We start from the raw sequence: 19,278 nt of genomic DNA, 5'->3' as shown, positions 1-19,278 counted from the left end.
ACCAGGGTGGGCTACTGAGTAGTGACTCATTTGATGTCAGGAAACCGTTTTGACATTCTCCATGGCACTCCCCGTCAGGTATGCTGACACACTCATCAAACAGCGAGCTGAGACCCTTGCCAATGGCCAAGAGTTTCTCACCTGGAATGATGTTCAGAAGTGCATCGACGCAGTCAACGTTCAGGTCCATGAAGAGCACGAACGTAAGTTTGTGCTGGGCAGCAAATAAACTGGCCAGCAGTTTGAATCCTTGGAAAAGTATTATTTTAGGTGCAGCCTGGCAATTTTTGTAATCACACAATGAATTAAACACAGTGACTGATCAAGTTTCAAATGTGTCTTGTCCTCTGCCTCCAGGCATCATAGCCATCGCTGAGATCAATGAGGCACTTAACTCACGTGATCATCACCAGACACTTGCTGCCCTGCTCCTCCCTACAGCCAAGTTGACTGGTGTGAACCCAGCTACAGCCAAACACTACCATGATGTCCTACAATATACCAAGCAACTTCTTTGCCAGGTAATGTGATGCTGGTTTTGTTTAATTTATTTAGGATTTGAGTAGAGAAATGTGCTTGCATCTCCCACATCCTCAGAGTGCAAAATATGCAAAAATGGTTGAATAAACCAATGATGTAACCACATACTATAACTTTCTGATACTTAATAGTTTTATTGGAGATACCCAGCAGCCTCTCATCACTGCCTTGACTGTATTATTATATATTACTACATTTTTATGAAACTGAGTTGCTTCATTGTTGATTTAGAACTTTAATGTACATATTTTACATGTAATGAAAAATTGGAAGAACAAGAGTAAATATCCATATTAATATTGTCTATTTATGTATTTTAATATCCTCCTGACAAAGCAAGATAGAGGATTGATTATAGTTGTCAACATACTGTGACACTGTGCCACCAAGTTACCATTCTTACATTGTTATGCTTGTATAGTTAATTTTTTTCCTTTTCTGGTACTATACAAAGTCTTAACTCTCACATCCTTGCTCCTTGTGCTTCCCCGCTGTGCCCCAACAATGGTCCAGCAGGGACATGTTTATTTTCTGTACACAGTCATCCAGTCTCATGCCATAACTGCAGGTCTCTGAGGTTTCTCACGGAGGGAAATGAATTGTAGCTCTGAGGTTGCCGTCTTGGAAACAAGCAAACACAGGAAGGGATCCAGACAGCTGTGGAAGCAGCAGAGACACACCGCTACTCTGTAGTATCCATACAGTCTGTCGTCCCCGCTGGAAAACAGACGGATGTAGTGGGCGATATGCAGGATGCCACTAGGCAAGAAACACACCACAAAGATGACAAAGACCAGAGTGCTGACCCTGATAAAAGGTCTCCAATCACAACCAGATTGCCTTAAGTGGTATACCACTACCACATGGGTATAGATACAAATCAGGAAGGGTACTATGAAGCCCAGACAAACCAGCATCAGCCTGTATAGCACCAACGGGGAATGGGATTTTTCTTCTAGGGGAAGTACATCATGGCAGGTGGTGACCCCCAGCTGGGTAACCTGGTAGCTCTGCCTAACGAGGAGCTCAGGCACAATAGCAGCCCCAAACAGGAACCATACAACCAAGCATGTCCCCACTGCCAGCGTAGTTTTAGTCAGCCTTCTGTACAAAAATGGTCTGACCACAGCCAGGTAGCGCTTCAGACTGATGCATGCTATTGTTTGAGCTGCACAGTAAACATTGCTGTAAAACAAGGCTGTGATAAGCCGGCAAGAGATTTCCCCAAACATCCAGTTGTTTCCGTTGAAGTGATAGTGAACACGCAGCGCCAGCGAAAGCAGGAGCAGCAGGTCGGACAAGGCCAGGTTCAGGTAAAGAACCACTGTGGACATGGACTTTGCTCTGAGTCTGACTCTGAGGAAGCCCAGAATGTAGGCATTGGAGGGGATACCCACAAGCATGGCCAGAATGTATGATGAAGGTATGACCGAGGTACTGAGGATCCCTGTGGTATAGGCTGTCACTGGGTCCTCTGGGTTCACATAGAGCCAAGGCTTTGTGCTGGGATGGAGAGCTGGCAGATGGTTTGTGTGATTAAGTCTGTACATCCTCCCCTTGAAGGTTTTTGGTATTGCACCAGTTGAAATACTGGTTTTGGTCCTGGTTCCATTTCCTATAAATGGGTAGGAAAAAACAATGTTCATGGCTTTAAGACAACTTTATTTATGTATTTATTTATTTTTAAAGTACATTTCAAACTACAGTAAAACATAAAATGTAGTTAGTCATGCTGCCTGTTGTCATCTAGTGTTTTAGTAAATACTTTGAAGTTAAATTTATTTTTTGCAATGGAAACAGACATTTCAATAATAAAAATATACATTAGTACATATTTATTTCAATATTTTATAACTTACAAATATTTTGGAACTTTGATCTGGAAAATGAGTCCTTAAGCAGTTGGTGTTACCAAAATGACTAAGTGTTTCAAAAAAGCACAAGTGCAAATATCTCATTTTGGACCCTGGCCTAAAAAGACAAATCCAGTTATCCTTTTGTATAACTTGTTTTTCAAAGTATTGGTAATGAACTTACCATCATGCTGAATGGTCTGCACTGCCATCAGACAAATGAGTAATCCTGGCAGAAGTTCTGCCATATCACTCTTCAGTCTGTGGCCCAGAGTCTTCAAAGGTTTCTTGTCTTCACCTCTCTCGGTGTTGCTTCTTTTCATTTAATACAGGAGTTTTCCACCAGTGAAATTTGCCGTTTAGCATGTCTACAGCGCAACAGTAGAACTGATATAATGGTGTGCTCTCAGCCTCAGCTGTCCCGCTATTGTGTGTTGAATGCTTCTCTGTTTGTACGGTGCTTTCCTGTTCAGGCTTGAAAACTGAATCGTCTCTCTGCCTGCCAGTGACTGCCCACTGACTCACTGGGGTGGGAGGACACTGCTCAGTGGTTCATAAACAGCTCAACAAATTATACTGATTACTGTTACAATAAGTAATTTTATGGTATGGAATTGAGGAATCACTCTGATAGGTTTTTTTGGATATTGTAAGCTTCTGTATTTGCATGAAAATGTATGCTACTACACTATACTATACTATTGCATCATACATTATACCGTGTTGTGCATTAATGTCTCTCTGGTTTGTCACATAAACTTTACACTGAAGTGGTGTCACAAATGAAGAAATGCACTTATATAATTAACAACTATAAGGAAAATGCTTCTTTTGCAGCCACATTTTTTTTGCCATTGCATTGTTGGAGGAGCAAGGCTGATCTTCTCTCAAAACATGAACAGTTGGCTGGGAAATTATCAGTCAGATACAGATATAAATAAAGTCAGTCAGCTCAGTGTTTTAATGATAACTTCCGTCCTGTTGGCCCCGTGGCCTCAATCCCCAGCAGAATTTTCTAAAGTTAGTCTAAGAACAAATACAAAATTAGGCTGAATAAACATTCATTGTGCTTTTTGTGATGTTACAATGTTAGGGTCTGATTTTTAGTACAAAGTGGTTGATTGAGTGGAGTTGAGGATATGGTGTGTGTTTATAGTGTAAGTATTGTTAATCATTATTCACTATATTTTTTCCTTTTCCTTAGATCTTACCTCTGGACACAGGGGAAATGGTACTGCCTATTATTTGCTGTTGCTCTAATAGCACCAGCTTGTGTAGTGTTGGTAATCAGTGTTGCAATGAAGTGCTGTTGCTATAGAACTAAACACGGCATATGCAAAAATCTACAATCCTAACTTGATGACTTTTGAAATTTCTAACCTTGACGTTGAATGTCTTGACTAAAATTTCTTCAAAAGACTTCTAATCTGATATCAAGTTAGTATTGTGCAGCTACACGTGAACAATGCCTCGTGCGTCTAAAGTATGGTTTTGTTTTTCTCTCCTAAAAATAAGAGAAATGACCCTGTACTTTTTCTCTGACTGCAGAGCTCTGGAGATGAGTCTGCGGTACTGTGGCTGGACCAAATCCAAGAGGCCATACTCTCAGCCAACCAGGATGAAGAGGAGGCTCTCACATGTATGTACCCAGAGTTGAAATTCACTCATCCATATCTTCACCACTTTAAACAATAGTTGATTCAGGCCCAGTTAATTCCTCTCAATTATAAGCACATATAATACAATATTCTGATTGTCCAGGTTGTGCATTATTTTCGGATCACCACACAACTCTGACTTAACGGGTTCATTACTGTTCTAAATTAATACTTAGAGCTTGTTTCAGTATTGGCATGAATCATGGTACAGTGTTTTGTGATCATATAATACATAATCTGACATTATTTATATGAGTATCATGGCAGGCTTTGTTGTGTTACTGAGGCAAATGTACAGAATAACGTTCTGTTCCTGCAGATGTTTTCTCTCTGAACAGCTCTGTTATCTGGCAGTTCCGCCTTTTACTAGTTTATGGGAATTTGACATTGAAATGAGGACACAAAATGTCGCTGGAATTGAGACCATGCACTTTCACTTACATACACACTGCCATTATGCCATTGGCATTATTTTTTAATAGCCACATTACTTGCTTATTCGATATTTTCTACTGTGCATTTACTGTGTTGTTTTCATGTTTGACTCAGCACAACGTGACTGCTTCTTTGGTTCAATCTTGTTTACTTGACCAGTGGCTGGAGCAGTAGCTGATATTAACAGGAAGGTGGCCGAGGGCGACTCCCAGAATACACTGAAGTCTTTGCAGGCTCCCAGTGCAGGACTGAGAGCGGTGCTGCCTGAATGTGCTGACACATACCAGGCTGAACTGGTGCAGAGACAAAGTGACGGTGCTACTGAAGGTAACTGGATTTACAAGTATCACCAGAAAGGATGCTCTGTGTTTAAGAGTCTGACACTTAAGTGGTTCAGAGTTGGTGGTCAATAAAAAGTTCAGTGTCTAAAGAAGCGCTTTTTTCTTTGCTCCAGGCAACCCAGATAGTGTGTGGGTAAAACATTGCACCAAGGACAGATATGACTACTACTATAACCTGAAGACTGGACAGGGCACCTGGGAGGAGCCTGAAGAATTTGAACACAATGGTGGCCAGCTCAGTAAAGAGGAAATCCAGGTACTCCCTGCTTTGCAACTTAATGCTGACTCAGAAAGTATTCAGAGCCCTTTTACTTTTGCATGTAGATTTCATTTTAAATGGATGAAATTGCCATTTTTACCCTCAAATCTACCCTCAGTAAAACTTAATGACAAAGTGAAAACATGTTTTTAGTGTCACAGTACATTCCCATGATGGGACTGATTTAAAACCCAGAAACATGCCTTTTCCCCTCAGACTGTTGTCAGCTGCGTGACTGCAGAATATAACCGGGAACAGCTATGGATGGCCAATGAATCCCTCGTGACCCAGCTGCAGGCGAGGATCAGAGGTTACCTGGTCAGGAAAAAGCACGCCCAAAGAATGGAGTATTTACGCCAACAAGAACCACATGTTGTCAAATTGCAGGTAGTGTGTGGCTCCACTGTGAACCTGTGAATAATGACTAATGTCTTGACTTTACAAACAGTATACTGACTATGCATTTTGATGTTTACATCATTTGTATAACTGATGTAAAACACACAACTTTCAGTATGCTTCCATGTATATTTTTGATAATGTTTTTCCCCTGCAGGCTTGCTGGAAGGGTCACAAACAAAGGAAAATGTACAAAGACAGAATGAATTTGCTTCAGAAAAATGTTTCTTCTGTTGTCAAGGTAATAAATCTATAAAAAAAAAAAATGAATCACTTACTGAGTGAATAGACAAGTGTAAAGCTATGTGCCCCTTTCTTTCTTGTAAATGTCTCTGAAAATCATCAGCGACAAATTGAAAGAATTGTTGTAGCTGGGAGCTGTTGACACACAATAAATTAATTTGCATGTACATAACAGTAATACTGTTGCTTTGAAATCAAAGACCTGACATAAAACACTTGATGTTTTTAGATCCAGTCCTTGGTGAAGATGTGGAAAGCCAAACGTAAATACAATCAGAGGTTACAGTTCTTCAAAGATCATGTGAGTATCACTTCAGTCAGTCAGCGTGGCATCCTTTGGTTTTTTCGCTGTGTGTTCCGTGTTGTGTAAGGCTCATTGCTATCTGTGTTTTTAGGAAAAACAAATTGTGAAGATCCAGGCTTTTCTAAAGGCCAACAAAGCCAGAGATGACTACAGAACCCTGAGTGAGTTAAAAAAGCATTTGACACTCTGAGCTGTCTGATATAATATCAACATTGTAATGTGAGACTAGAAATTGTATGTAATTTTGATTATGTGAGCTTATCTGACTGCTCTAGTTCTACCAGTTTAGTAATCACACTCACATTGTTTATGATTTTATTTTTCCAAATTTTTCTCTGTATAAAAAAATTGTGTCTTATGAAAGCAAGTGCCATTACTAAGTTATAGCAGTATTTAGATGTTGTTATTGAGTTATTTGGCCAAAAACATTGTGACAATGTTGTGATTATGTCTGTATTGCCCAGCCCCCAACAAAAGCATAACACTTGATGGCAACATTAAAAATATCATTGTGTGTGTGTGTTTAAAAGAGTTGTGACCAGGGCTTTTGCTGATTTTCTTATGTGCCAAACGTTAGCTGGAGCCAAGGATCCTCCTCTGTCAGTGGTGCGTAAGTTTGTCCACTTGCTGGAGCAGAGTCCCCTGGATCTGCAGGAGGAGCAGGAAGTGACACGGCTCAGGGAAGAAGTGGTCACCAAGATTCGCTCCAATCAGCAGATGGAGAAAGACCTGAACCTGATGGACATTAAGATTGGACTGCTGGTGAAGAACAGGATCACTCTGCAGGTTGACAATCATTACTTTTATGTGTTCAAGGGAAGAAAATTTATTTCATGTTGGTTGACATCATTCATTGCTTGGTAACGGCTCCTAAGTTTGACCTGTGATTAAATTCCTGTAATTATATCTTGTCCTGTCCAGTTAAGCTTCTTAATTCATTTGGTGTTTGTTTCTTTGAAAAGGATGTTGTGTCCCATAGTAAGAAAATGAAGAACAAGAAAAATAAAGCGAGTAAGGATGACTTGACTGCAGGAGACAGACTGGGTATTAAGGGCCTAAGTAAAGGCAAACGTAGGAAACTGGAGGCCTACCAACATCTTTTTTACCTGCTACAGGTAAAAAAAAAATGTTTCTAACTCTACCTCATCTACCGCAAATTAAACTACAGCTTACATGCATCCGACTTAAATGAAATGCCTGTCCAGTTGCAGACACACACTTAATGTTACTCCTTTTCTCTTCCTTCCCTTCTAGACCAATCCATCATACCTGGCCAAGCTGATCTTCCAGATGCCCCAAAACAAGTCCACTAAGTTTATGGACACTGTGATCTTCACTTTATACAACTACGCCTCCAACCAGAGGGAGGAATACCTGCTGCTCAAACTCTTCAAGACTGCTCTGGAGGAGGAAATCAGGTGAGAACTGCTGCTCTGAACCGTATCCACTGTACCTGGTTTACACTTTGTAACCATTGTAGTGATGTAATGGTTAAAATACATTTTCATTGTGTAAGTGAAATAATATCAGATCCTGAAAGATAATAGTTTGGCATTCCCTGAATGTTCAGGGCATTTTGTATTTTCCTTGGTTGTTGTGGTGGACAATACTGATCTACTGCACCATCTTCTCCACGTACCTCAGTTCTAAGGTGGACCAGATCCAGGACATAGTGACAGGGAACCCAACGGTCATCAAGATGGTGGTGAGCTTCAACAGAGGTGCACGAGGCCACAACACACTCAGGCAGCTCCTGGCTCCTGTGGTCAAAGACATCATTGAGGACAAGAATTTAGGCATCAACACCAACCCTGTGGATGTGTACAAAGCCTGGGTCAACCAGCTGGAGACGGCTACTGGGGAGGCCAGGTAGGTGCCAGTGGGACGGTGATATATAAGATACGCAGCATGAGACTTACTACTTATTTAATGTCTGATCTTCTGTGAACCCAACGTCAAGGTAGAATTTTCAACATGGATCATTGTTATGCAATGTTAATGTATTTGACAAAGAAATTAATAAAATGGTGCTTACTGTGTTGGATTACAAATCTCAAGCAAGGCGCAGTTTTCTGGAAGTCTTTTGTTTTTTGTTATTTCACACATTTGAGTGTTTTGCCTACTGTTGTCTTCCCTCAGCAAGTTGCCTTATGAAGTGACTCCTGAGCAGGCCATGTCCCATGAGGCAGTACGCAGCAGGCTGGAGGCATCCAGTCTGGCTCTACGGTCTGCTACAGATAAGGTCTTGAACTCCATTGTGTCCTCACTGGATAATATCCCGTAAGTTTTGGGATCTGTTAAATGTCAACATTCACATGTCCTTTTGTATACGTCGCAGTTTTGTTTTTCAGTGCTTGCGCAGATTGCATAGCATGACTTTGATTCTCTTGTGTCAATTACTCCTTTTATTTATTTATTTATTTATTTATTTTTTAAAACCAGAAATGTAAGGAAGAATAAATAAGAATGTGCCTTTAACATTCAAAGTGTTAAGTTATCTAAAACTGGGTGGAATACAGTCCCATTCTGTTTTACAGGGTTGGACAAAATAACACAAACATATTACACTGTAATGTAATATAATGCAGTTGCCATGAAATAAATACTGCTTTTGGAAAGATTTTAAACTTTGATATGTGATTCAAGTCTTGAGGCCATAATTTGCTGTGGCTGTTGTGTTGTGCTGGATAGCATTATATTTTAAGCTGTCCCTGTTATTTTGTCCACACCCAGCATTCTACCTCAGTATCTTTTCAGCAGCAACTACCCTGCGTCAAGGGAGCAAGTTACCTTCAAAGTCAACTTGGATTGTAACTTTAAATCTTATTTATGATGTTTCTTTGTTGGAATTAATTGGGTTATAAAAAAATGTATCTCTCTGTACATTTTTTAAAATTTATTTATCACTTATAGCATTTTTATCTATTGCATTTAAATATTTAAATTTCCTTTCTCATTGTCTTCTTTTTTTAAATCTATTTTTCTATTTTCACATCCTCCTATTGAGTGTTTTTCTGTCTCCTCTATTTTTAAATTATTACCTCAACTATATAATGAGAGCAATGTGACTAAAATAGAGCCAGACAGGAAATGATCATGTGCCTTGTCATGTCATTTACCACTCATTCTGGTTGTTTAGGGTTCAGCTACATAGGACATGGTCATTACTAGATAATCATCGCTATGGTACAAGCAGTTATCTGCTCGAGAACAAGAACTGTGATTTCACAGCATGAGCCACACCCAAGTAACCCAGTCTTATAATTAGAACATAAATACTTTTTACATTCTTTAATTTAAAAAAATTCTGAAGACTTTTTATACCACTAGATGGTGATGTTTGATTATACTCATAGCAGAAAACGGCACTTTTGAAAAAGTGGAAATATTGTACAGCTAAAGAGACACTGAAATCCATCAATAATTGCCATTCATTAATTATCATTAATGAAGGTGTTGATGCTTCAAATAAATCCTCTATTTCCCCCATCATTAGCTTGCTTTATCATTTGTCATACTGTACATGGATGCATGTTTTTTTGTGTTTGATGTCCTGTCAATGCTTTTTGTTTTGCATGTAGTTATGGCATGAGATACATAGCAAAAGTTCTGAAGAACAGCCTTCATGAAAAGTTTCCAGATGCCTCAGAAGATGAGCTGATGAAGGTAGAAGCCCTCAAAAGTATAAATATATATTTTTCCACTCAGTGCAGTATTTTGTGTTTAGATTGTCCCCTCTACATGCTTTATAACTGCAGCATGCTGACATGAAAGCTGGTTAATTTTACAAATTATTTTAATGAAGATTTCTCTTTCTTTTTTTTCATGGAAGATTGTTGGAAACCTGCTGTACTACCGCTACATGAACCCAGCCATAGTGGCCCCCGATGGCTTCGACATCATCGACATGTCAGCAGGAGGGCAGCTTCACTTAGACCAGCGTCGTAACCTGGGATCTGTGGCAAAGATGCTCCAGCATGCTGCCGCCAATAAGCTGTTTGAGGGCGAGAATGCACATATGACGCCAATGAACAACTACATATCTCAGACATATGAGAAGTTTAAGTAAGAAAGGAGAAATTAATATTGACAGAAAAAATGATGCTGTATGTGTAGCTGGAATAAATGTGCTGTAGAAAGCTTGATTTGCCTGTCAAAATGTGTTTAGCGCAGGGCAGTACTCCCGTGACAATGTAATTACATCCAATAGGGTTTTGGTTCATGCTTCAAACCAGCATGTTAAAGGGAAAAAACACACATGGAGAAATGTTCCTTCCAATAATAACAAAGTCAGGAGTATGAATAAAAGAAAATAAACCCAACTGATAAACATGTTTTGCTTGGGGGGTGAGAGTCAGGTTAAGCTGACATTGTAAAAGGAGTGACACAGGAAGAAGCTACCTTATCTTTATTTGGGAGACACGTGCTGAACTGATCTCCAGACGGATTTGTACAAACTCACAAAAAGGAAGGGCTGGGCCAGAATATGTGTACTTATCTGCACCACATTACAAAAGTGATTGTCTCATCATTACTGACTGGAAATCCACATAAATATTAGTCCATTTTGTGGAAACAAGTCAGTGAGAAATTTCCCTACAGGAAATCACTAGCACATCAAAGACAGTTTAGCTATTTGTCTAAACAAATGTCCCTAATGCTGTCCATTACTACTCTGATAACCACTAACTACTATTTCTGTATATTCTTCTCTTCCAGGCTATTTTTCCAGTCTGCATGTGATGTCCCTGAACCTGAGGAGAAGTTTAATATTGATGAATACTCAGACATGGTGACCCTGAGTAAGCCTGTCATCTACATCTCAATAGAGGAGATCATCAATACGCACTCGGTAAACCCAAGCAAAATAAATCTCATAACATGTCTTCTGTGGACTCGGGGTGTCATTCAAGTCTACATTAAAATAACATCAGCTTAGGAAAAACATGCAGTCATTATCCATCCATTACATATATTACATGCATCCATTATCAACTTATGATTCAAACATAATTGTAAAAGGTTTGTCCTTCTGTCAGGTCGGTGCGTGGTTGTACTGATTCTACAGTTGCTGTGTTATTTCAATGTCAAACCAAACAGCTCTGATTCTCTCTGCAGCTGGTTTCATGTTGGTTTTCTTACCTACTGCCCCCTTCTTCTAATATTCTAATGTTTTCTTCCAGCAAACCAAATTTCAGGAATTTCAAAATATGTATCTGATATGTCTGAGCATTTGAATTTGAACAAACAACTCTTGTCTTAGGATGATTCTTATCCTTAACCCACCATCTCAAGCAAATCTGAAAAGTCAAAATGTGATTAGATGTATAGGCTCTCATTTCTCATACTGCTTAACTCCCTCCAATTGCAGTCACTTGTGTTTATATTTTTGCCTTGTAATTTTAGGATATATTGTCAACTCTTGTCACATTCTCATCCCTTTTTATCGCTTGCTTCTCGCACAGCCACTGAACTTTCTTTACATCATCATCCTGTTTCCTTTCTTTATATTTCCAGACCACTTCCTTGGAAAGGGGGTTAGTGTTGACATAAGTACGCTAAAGCCATCTGTGTCCATTTATCACCAGTTTCACTCTGCACGTACACAGGGAACAATGGAGATGATGGAGATTGGGCAGATGCCCTTCCATTTCCTGTCTGTTTGTTTTATATATGTGAAGAAAATGCATTTTACCTATTCTATACTTTACTTTACTTTACCCTATTATTTGTGGACCTTCACTGGGTATTTGTTACTGCAACACACACACACACATATATATGTATATAATTAATGTACATGTTCTTGCAATTCACCAAGCAGAAAGAGAGCCTTGTAAGATTAAAATTACATATGAAGTATTTAAACCTTTTGTTCCGGTCTAATCACATCTGTATCTGTTCAGCTGCTTTTGGAACATCTGGAGGCCATCTCTCCAGACCACAATGACTTGTTGCATGAGCTGCTGCAGGACCTGGGAGACGTCCCAGATGTAGAGTCATTGCTCGGTACTGTCAAACAAACTCTTATTCATATTAAACACCAGTTGGCTATAGTGTATTTATCATTTTACACACTGTTCTGTTTTATTTCAGGTGAAGGAGCAGTAGACCCTAATGACTCAAACAGAGAGAGTTCTCTTAGCCAGCTGGCGAAGACAGAAATCTCCCTCAACCTAACCAGCAAGTTTGAGCTGCTGGAAGGGGATGACAAAGACCTGAAGACTCTCATGACGAAGTAGGTTTTATTATTGGAGGATGCTGAGACAAAAGCTTCATGCTAAATTCTTACCGGATGAGAATTTGTAAATAATCTCAATTCAGGTTTCAGCCTATGTCACCATACTCTAGTCTTTGATGTGTATTTAAGTCCATTACGCTGAATCACACTTAGTTAAAGCGTTGCATATAGAGTTTGGGATTGCTATGAATGCTGAGTGATGCACTTTACTCAACCCTTCTTGACACAGTGTGTGCTTCTTTATGGCTATCACTCAGTAACGCGTCTTTGTTGTCTTTCCTGCCCTTCTATCATTTTCCTGTCCAAAAAGGAAGGGGTATGGTGGTCAGGGTTATCTCGCCTATAAACATGTATCCGTCTGCATCAGTTCCTTAAAAGAGACTGTGTGGCAGAGCTGCTCTCTTCATTTCTTTCTGGCATGTACATTTTTTAAGAAGAAACAATAAATGCGAATCAGTATTGAGTTGATACAGTGGGCTCCAGAGGTCAGAGACCACTTTCCCAGCCACTGTATGTGCAAGTCTATTTTGAAGCCATGTTAACAAGACTGCGGTTATCAATCGTAGGAATATAGTATGGAAGATTGGTATTTTATTGAATAGTTTATGATCTGTTGAGTAGCTTTTGAGGTGACTGGACCAACAACATAATCTTGCCGATTAACTTAAGGTTGGTAAGAGTAGGTGATGTTTTATAAGGGAGAGTAAAAATGTATACGGGTCAGGTATATTAATTCTTTCCTAAAGAGAATTTATGATTAAAGGTGGGGAATGATTATTCTGTTCTCCTGAAAAAATTGGTTTGTGCTTGTTGGTACATGTCTGGACACTAACAACACTTTTACCAAAAAGATTTTGTCTGTCACTGTATGATGACAGCCTCATTAAGGTTTTGGATTACACCTGAAATATAAGAGAGAAGACTGGCTCTAAAATATTATCTTTTTCTGTGTGTGTCTGTGTATGTGCGCGTGACGCTTGTGTGTATGTGCGTGCGCTTGTGTGTGTGTCTGTCAGGACAAAAAAGCTAATAGTGGATGTGGTTCGGATTCAACCTGGAGAGACTTTGCCTGAAATTCTTGAGACCCCGGCCACTGCACCACAGGTGATTATATTTTTAAGTTTTGTTTTCCTTACCGATGCACCCACCAGCCGTTCTCTTTATCAGAGGAACATATGCAATAAATGTTTGGTCTTTGATTGCAGTCTAATGTTCTAATTTGTGCATTTCTAATATGACTTTTTTACTGAAGGAGTCGGAGCATACAAAGATTGTAGAGCGCCGAGCAGTCCAGGACGCTCAGACTCCAGAGGGTCTGAAGAGCAGCGCGGCAGTACTGGAGGACAGCCAGCTGCCTCTCGAGCAGAAGAAGAGGAAGATCCTGAGGAACCTCCGTAACCTGGAGCAGGCCGGCCTTGCCAGTGCTGGTAACAAATACCAGGACCTCATTAACGACATATCAAAGGTTCATAAGTAGCTCTTTATTCACATTGAAGGACCCTTGCCTCCACTGCTAACTAATAAGCACTGTTAAGTCTGTTTGGCTTCTGAATTTGTAAAAACTTAAAACTGTATTTGACAGGACATTCGGTACCAAAGACGCTACAGACAAAGGAGGAAGGCCGAGCTTGTGAAGCTGCAGCAGACACTGACAGCGCTCAACTCAAAAACTGCTTTCTATCAGGACCAGATGAATTATTATGATACCTACATCAAGACCTGCCTGGATAACCTCAACAGGAAGTGAGTTGTACCTTCATTTCTTACACCTTGTTAGGATAAAGACTTTAGCAAAATCATTTTTCTCTCTGTTTGTATATGATGTTTGTGCTTAATGTCATTTATGTGGATATAATATATTAGTGTGCTTTGTGTATCCAGGAATTCACGCAGATCTATAAAACTGGACAGCAAAGGAGATGATAAGGGCAGTAAGAAGTGGAAGCCACAGTCCCTTAAGTACACTGCAGCGAGGCTGCATGAGAAAGGAGTCATCCTGGAAATCGAAGGACTTCAGACAAACCAGTGAGTTGATGAAATTAAAAAAGGATTTAATCTTCGTCTTTACCACTGGTCAGATATTGGATTTTTACATTTACAGCACCTGTAATGAAGTATCTGGTGTTAGGTTGTGACATGCCAACCATCCCACCACCACCATCAGAGTTGCAAATTGTTGCACATCAGCTTTGAATGCTGGTCATACAACAGATATGACAAGCATGGCAAAACTTATTCATACATTTAGTGTAGTTATTCAAACAATCTGTAGTCTTCATTAGTTTAGTTGTATCCCACTTGAGAATATGATTCTTGTTTGCTAAGAGGAAACATGTCCATTCAAAGTATTGGGACTTTACTATAAACTCTTGTTGTCAATCATATGTGTTAAAATTAGGAGTATTAATCAGTAAGATAACATTTGTCTTCGTGCCCTTATTCACTTTTCACTCTCAAGACAGTTACTGTCAACGGTTAGTTAAATGTGTGAATGAAACTCAAATCTGTCAACACAGGGAAAAGCTGTGCTGAGGAGATTGTGTGCTGATTTGGAGTTTCTCCAACGTACAGTGGAAATACCAAAAGCTGTAAATGAGGTCCTGTTCTCCCCAGTCTGCTGTGTTGTCACTTTTTTTTTTCATGAATACCATGTTATTGTCTCTCTCATGTCTCAGGTTCAAAAACGTCATGTTTGACATTTCACCCACTGAGGAAGTTGGGGATTTTGAGGTGAAGGCTAAATTTATGGGAGTTGAGATGGAAAAGGTCCAGCTTCATTTCCAGGTAAACACATCCCAAAGCAGCGCACTAGTCAACACTTAAACTTGATGACATGACAGATGGTTAGATGTCCTGTTCCCCTCTTTGGACTACTAGCGGGAAATATGATGGAAATAAAGGAAATATTTTCCAGTTCAGACACAATTGTTGCAACAAATCTGTGTTTTCTTTTCTGATTGTGAAAAAAACATTTGAGAGAATACCCAGAAGAGATGATAATAATTCATCAAATAATATCTGACATAGGAGGTAAATTTGATTATTATTTATGTTGAAACCTCCCAAATTCGAGTTTCTCATTGCACCTGTTGTATTTTGTGTCTAGGACCTCCTTCAGCTGCAGTACGAAGGCGTGGCCGTCATGAAGATGTTTGACAAAGCCAAAGTGAACGTCAATTTGCTAATTTTCCTCCTAAACAAGAAATTCTACGGAAAATGAGAAAGTTAAGAGCAAGAGGGGAGAAAGCTCAGGAGCGGAGGAGGAAACAGATTGTGCCTTCTGACAGTACTGAGTTTGATGTGCAAAATTAATTTTGTCAGAAAACATCAGACGGTTCAGGACAGTGTTTTGTTTCGTCTGATTATAATTTGATGGATCCCACCAAAATGAAATGTAGTTATTGTTCAATTAAACATATCCGTCCTGTATTTTCCACGTGGTGATTGTAAATGTAATGTATTTTTAAGAATTAAATTGTAATAATATTCATGTTTTGTATGTAAAAGATAGTAGAAAACACACTTATTGGTTCCTTGTTTGCTGAAAAAACTTTAAGGGTTTGATGGATATTTGAGACGACGCAGCAACAATCAGTTCACAAATGGAGCTGTGGAGCAACCTACTAGCCAGCCTGCATGAAATACTGTAGTTTACCAGTGCCTTTTTAATTAAAGCATTTAAAGAAACATGTTTTAATTAATAAAACATTCAAAACTTTTAAAAGCTGCAACTGATGTATTTTTAATGTGTATTATCAGTATATAAGTGATTTGTAATGCTTGAACAATGTGCATAATAAATTACACATGCCCCATATCATTTGACCTTTTTTTTTTTTTCATCTGTTATCCATATTGTGCGTTTTATTATTGTCTTTATATTGATATATATATCTTCATTATCTTTATTATCTGTCTGTTCTTTAACGTATTTCTATCAACAAATACTTTGAGGGAAAATATTTTCAGGGACCAGTACACATGACATTATTTCTCTAGTAGGGGAGGAGACGGTGTGCAGTGAGGAGGAGGCGTGTCCACACTGGACTGTAATAACACGTTTGAAGCTGGCAGAAAAACACTGAAGCCACTCTTCTGGCCAACAGATAATTTCAACACACTTATTCAGAGGATATACAGTAAAGCCATGGGTCACATGTTAATAGGGCTGTTGGTTTTGTTTTCTCACCAGAGCTCAGCACTCGCCTCCCAAAATGGTAAGTTGCTTTCCTCACAATAACCTTTTGTGTAAAACTTTGAATGCTCCATAATCAATCTGATTATTAGGTCAATCAATATTATCATACTTTGTACAGACTTGCACTTAGAAATGCAAGATGAGTAACATTAACTATATTTGCATCAGCCATGTGATTCAAAATAAATATGGTATTTTCTGTTTATACAATTGCTTCAGCAGAACGATGCCTTAGCGCATAATTCCCTTTATGTCAGAGTATAGTTTACTGTATATTGTATATAGAAGGCTGGACTATGGGAATTGTGTTTCACGAAGTAATGACCCTGCACCTTTCCAAACTGCAAGAATTCAATAGTAATCAGAAACTTGAACCATGATTTGTTTTAGAATTTGTAATTCTGCCAAAGTCTGTTTGGCCACACAGCAGGTCATGGACAGTGGTGGAAAATAATGAAGTCCATGTTCTTATGTATTTGGAAGTTTCTTGTACTTTACTTGGATATTTCAATACTCCACTACATTTAATCCATAATTTCAGCTTTACAGGTTTTTGCCTACAGAACATGATCAGCTTGAATAATTTCTAGACTAACCAACAATATATAAAGTAGTTAAAATCAGCTCCCCTCAGACATTTAGATGCTGCTTAAATGTATCACTTAATGCACCATTAATAATCCAATAATATTATAATCAATACTTTGTAAGGGTATTCTTAATTTTTTAAATTACATTTTGGTGATAATATGTTTATAATACTGAACTGTACTGAAATATTTTGAGGGCAGAACTTGTGATGGATTATTTTTACAGTGTGTTAATACTACTTTTACACAAGCACAGAACCCAAATACTTACAATACCAGTGGAAGATTATGAAAGGGCCACCAGTCAAAAAAAAAAAAATTCCACTCAGCTTCCTGCTTATCTCTGTGAAGCATACTGAGGTAGGTATTGCTTAAAATAAGATCATTGATACTAAAATATATCCAGTCTATAACTACTGTGTATAACTGTACTAACCCTGTCATGATAAAGATTTCTCTTCTATTTCTGGATTCATCTAAAGATGAAAAGAAAGTTACATGTATCCTGTTCTGTCTCTGTGTTCTCTGTGTTTCAAGACTCAGAGCTGCTGCCGCGGACTTTTTCTGGTCACTTTGTGATGGTCACTGATGATCCTGTAGACTACATTGACCTTTCTGCGTTGGACAGTCTGATGGACGACACAGGGTCTGGCTCAGGATCACAGCAGGAGCCGGTGAAAAGACACGGCCACCACGGCCCACACCGTCAACCCCAGAAGCACTATTTTGTCTCAGAGGAGGCTAAAGGTTTTCTCAAGGGTCGCCTGGCAACAAGCGTTGTCCCGACCATTTACACCCTTGTCTTCATCATCAGCGTGCCCCTCAACCTCATTACTATGGTGATGTTTGTGCATCAAATCCGTCCCAGGAAACCAGCAGTGATCTACATGCTGAACCTGGCCTGCGCTGACCTGCTGTTTGGCCTGCTCCTTCCCTTCAAGATTGCCTACCATTACCATGGCAACAACTGGATCTATGGCTCCTTCATGTGCAGAGTTGTCACAGCAGCCTTCTACTGCAACATGTACTGCTCTGTCCTGCTCATGACGTGCATCAGCATCGACCGTTTCCTGGCTGTGGTTTACCCCATGAACTCGCTGACGTGGCGCAGCCCTCAGACAGCTTCAGCCGTGTGTGCTGCCATGTGGCTGTTAGCCCTCGGGGGAGTGTCCCCTCTGCTGGTCTCAGGGCAGACCATCTATTTGTCAGACCTGGGCATCACCACCTGCCATGATGTGCAGGATGTGGAAAAACTGCAAGCTTACTATCTTTACTTCTTCCCCATCTACTCCTCTGTCTTCTTCTTCATCCCTCTTGTCTTCACTGTTGTCTGTTATGTACGTATTATCCAGGCTCTGGCAGCAGCCAATGTGGAGAACCGCTCCAGGAAGACTCGGGCTGTGGTGATGGCTGTGATCGTGCTGATGGTGTTTGTGGTCTGTTTCACTCCCGCCAACATCATCCTGATGGTTCACTATGTTCAGCTGTCCCACAAGTCCAGTGACAGTTCCTACCAGGCGTACCTGATCTCCATGTGTCTAGGCAGCCTCAGCTGCTGTGTGGATCCAGTCCTCTATTACTTTGGCTCTTCTCAGTGCCAGAAGCAGGTGGCAGCACTGTTCAGATGTAGGCAACTGGCACGAGCAGAGAGCAGCTCAGAGACACAAAGTACGAGAACCAGTGGGCGGACAGACAGCAGCAGGTTATGCAAGATGGAGAGCGCTCAAACTGGCCTGGGGAGCCATTACAGCAGGCTGGTGGCTTAAGTGCATGGACATAAGGAGACTGGTCAGTCTGAGAGACTGCAAACTTGCACATACACCCACAGCATAAGACTCCCATCTGTATTTGAAACATTACTAAGGACATGGTTGGGTTGGATCAAAAGAAATAATACAAAACTATAACTGTTTACTGTTTATTTTCACTTAAATTGGCTTATTTGATGTATCATTTTTTCATTAAGAGCCAGTTCACTATTCGTTGTTTTGAAATCATAAAATATATCCACCGCCATGACAGTGTGTGATATGTTCAATCAACTTCACAGCCAGCAAAGCAGAAATTTGTCTTTACTGATTTTTGTTTCATATCCTTGTTTTCAATAAATCATAGGAATTAAACAGTTAGTGTGTAATATTATTATTGTCAATAATAGCGTAATAATAGTGTAAAAGCATAATTATAAGAAAGACAAAAACAGCTGTTATAGGTTTT

At 39.6% G+C, this 19,278-nt stretch overlaps 3 protein-coding genes across 5 annotated transcripts in view; 2 read left to right on the top strand and 1 right to left on the bottom strand.

Annotated features, from left to right (window-relative positions):
• The window catches only part of iqgap2 (IQ motif containing GTPase activating protein 2), a 35,241-nt gene extending 19,151 nt beyond the window's left edge, over positions 1 to 16,090 (top strand). For 2 of the 3 annotated variants that reach the window (XM_056376255.1, XM_056376254.1), the window contains 26 exons: positions 79 to 203; positions 358 to 521; positions 3,598 to 3,624; positions 3,942 to 4,032; positions 4,646 to 4,813; positions 4,941 to 5,083; positions 5,303 to 5,473; positions 5,643 to 5,726; positions 5,958 to 6,029; positions 6,124 to 6,193; positions 6,610 to 6,818; positions 6,995 to 7,147; positions 7,287 to 7,450; positions 7,677 to 7,901; positions 8,172 to 8,312; positions 9,614 to 9,698; positions 9,865 to 10,097; positions 10,752 to 10,884; positions 11,939 to 12,041; positions 12,129 to 12,270; positions 13,290 to 13,377; positions 13,526 to 13,738; positions 13,856 to 14,016; positions 14,155 to 14,298; positions 14,949 to 15,057; positions 15,380 to 16,090. In XM_056376255.1, coding sequence (XP_056232230.1) covers positions 79 to 203; positions 358 to 521; positions 3,598 to 3,624; positions 3,942 to 4,032; positions 4,646 to 4,813; positions 4,941 to 5,083; positions 5,303 to 5,473; positions 5,643 to 5,726; positions 5,958 to 6,029; positions 6,124 to 6,193; positions 6,610 to 6,818; positions 6,995 to 7,147; positions 7,287 to 7,450; positions 7,677 to 7,901; positions 8,172 to 8,312; positions 9,614 to 9,698; positions 9,865 to 10,097; positions 10,752 to 10,884; positions 11,939 to 12,041; positions 12,129 to 12,270; positions 13,290 to 13,377; positions 13,526 to 13,738; positions 13,856 to 14,016; positions 14,155 to 14,298; positions 14,949 to 15,057; positions 15,380 to 15,493 — 3,532 coding nt within the window. In that variant the 3' untranslated portion in view covers positions 15,494 to 16,090. The remainder of the gene's footprint in view (positions 1 to 78; positions 204 to 357; positions 522 to 3,597; positions 3,625 to 3,941; positions 4,033 to 4,645; positions 4,814 to 4,940; positions 5,084 to 5,302; positions 5,474 to 5,642; positions 5,727 to 5,957; positions 6,030 to 6,123; positions 6,194 to 6,609; positions 6,819 to 6,994; positions 7,148 to 7,286; positions 7,451 to 7,676; positions 7,902 to 8,171; positions 8,313 to 9,613; positions 9,699 to 9,864; positions 10,098 to 10,751; positions 10,885 to 11,938; positions 12,042 to 12,128; positions 12,271 to 13,289; positions 13,378 to 13,525; positions 13,739 to 13,855; positions 14,017 to 14,154; positions 14,299 to 14,948; positions 15,058 to 15,379) is intronic. The other variant, XM_056376256.1, reaches the window with a different exon arrangement.
• On the bottom strand, positions 756 to 3,571 carry f2rl2 (coagulation factor II (thrombin) receptor-like 2). The gene is made up of 2 exons (XM_056376257.1): positions 2,578 to 3,571; positions 756 to 2,155 (listed from the first exon to the last, which is right to left on the bottom strand). The coding sequence occupies exons 1-2, from the start codon at positions 2,714 to 2,716 to the stop codon at positions 1,092 to 1,094; spliced, it is 1,203 nt and encodes a 400-aa protein (XP_056232232.1). The 5' UTR covers positions 2,717 to 3,571; the 3' UTR covers positions 756 to 1,091.
• Positions 16,091 to 16,300: 210 nt separating the features above from the next.
• On the top strand, positions 16,301 to 18,973 carry f2r (coagulation factor II (thrombin) receptor). The gene is made up of 2 exons (XM_056377256.1): positions 16,301 to 16,490; positions 17,599 to 18,973. The coding sequence occupies exons 1-2, from the start codon at positions 16,421 to 16,423 to the stop codon at positions 18,825 to 18,827; spliced, it is 1,299 nt and encodes a 432-aa protein (XP_056233231.1). The 5' UTR covers positions 16,301 to 16,420; the 3' UTR covers positions 18,828 to 18,973.
• The last annotated feature ends 305 nt before the right edge of the window (positions 18,974 to 19,278 follow it).

This window comes from Seriola aureovittata, chromosome 5 (genome assembly GCF_021018895.1).
Source record: "Seriola aureovittata isolate HTS-2021-v1 ecotype China chromosome 5, ASM2101889v1, whole genome shotgun sequence".
Taxonomy (NCBI): Eukaryota; Metazoa; Chordata; class Actinopteri; order Carangiformes; family Carangidae; genus Seriola; species Seriola aureovittata.
This window is presented reverse-complemented; position numbering and strand designations above follow the sequence as displayed.

Bases quoted from the DNA above. Each gene is read 5' to 3' on its own strand.
- f2r (XM_056377256.1), top strand. From the start codon at position 16,421: ATGGGTCACATGTTAATAGGGCTGTTGGTTTTGTTTTCTCACCAGAGC. The intron at 16,491-17,598 runs GTAAGTTGCTTT...CTGTGTTTCAAG, and splicing joins AGCACTCGCCTCCCAAAATG to ACTCAGAGCTGCTGCCGCGG.
- f2rl2 (XM_056376257.1), bottom strand. From the start codon at position 2,716: ATGAAAAGAAGCAACACCGAGAGAGGTGAAGACAAGAAACCTTTGAAG. The intron at 2,156-2,577 runs GTAAGTTCATTA...ACCCATTTATAG, and splicing joins GCAGACCATTCAGCATGATG to GAAATGGAACCAGGACCAAA.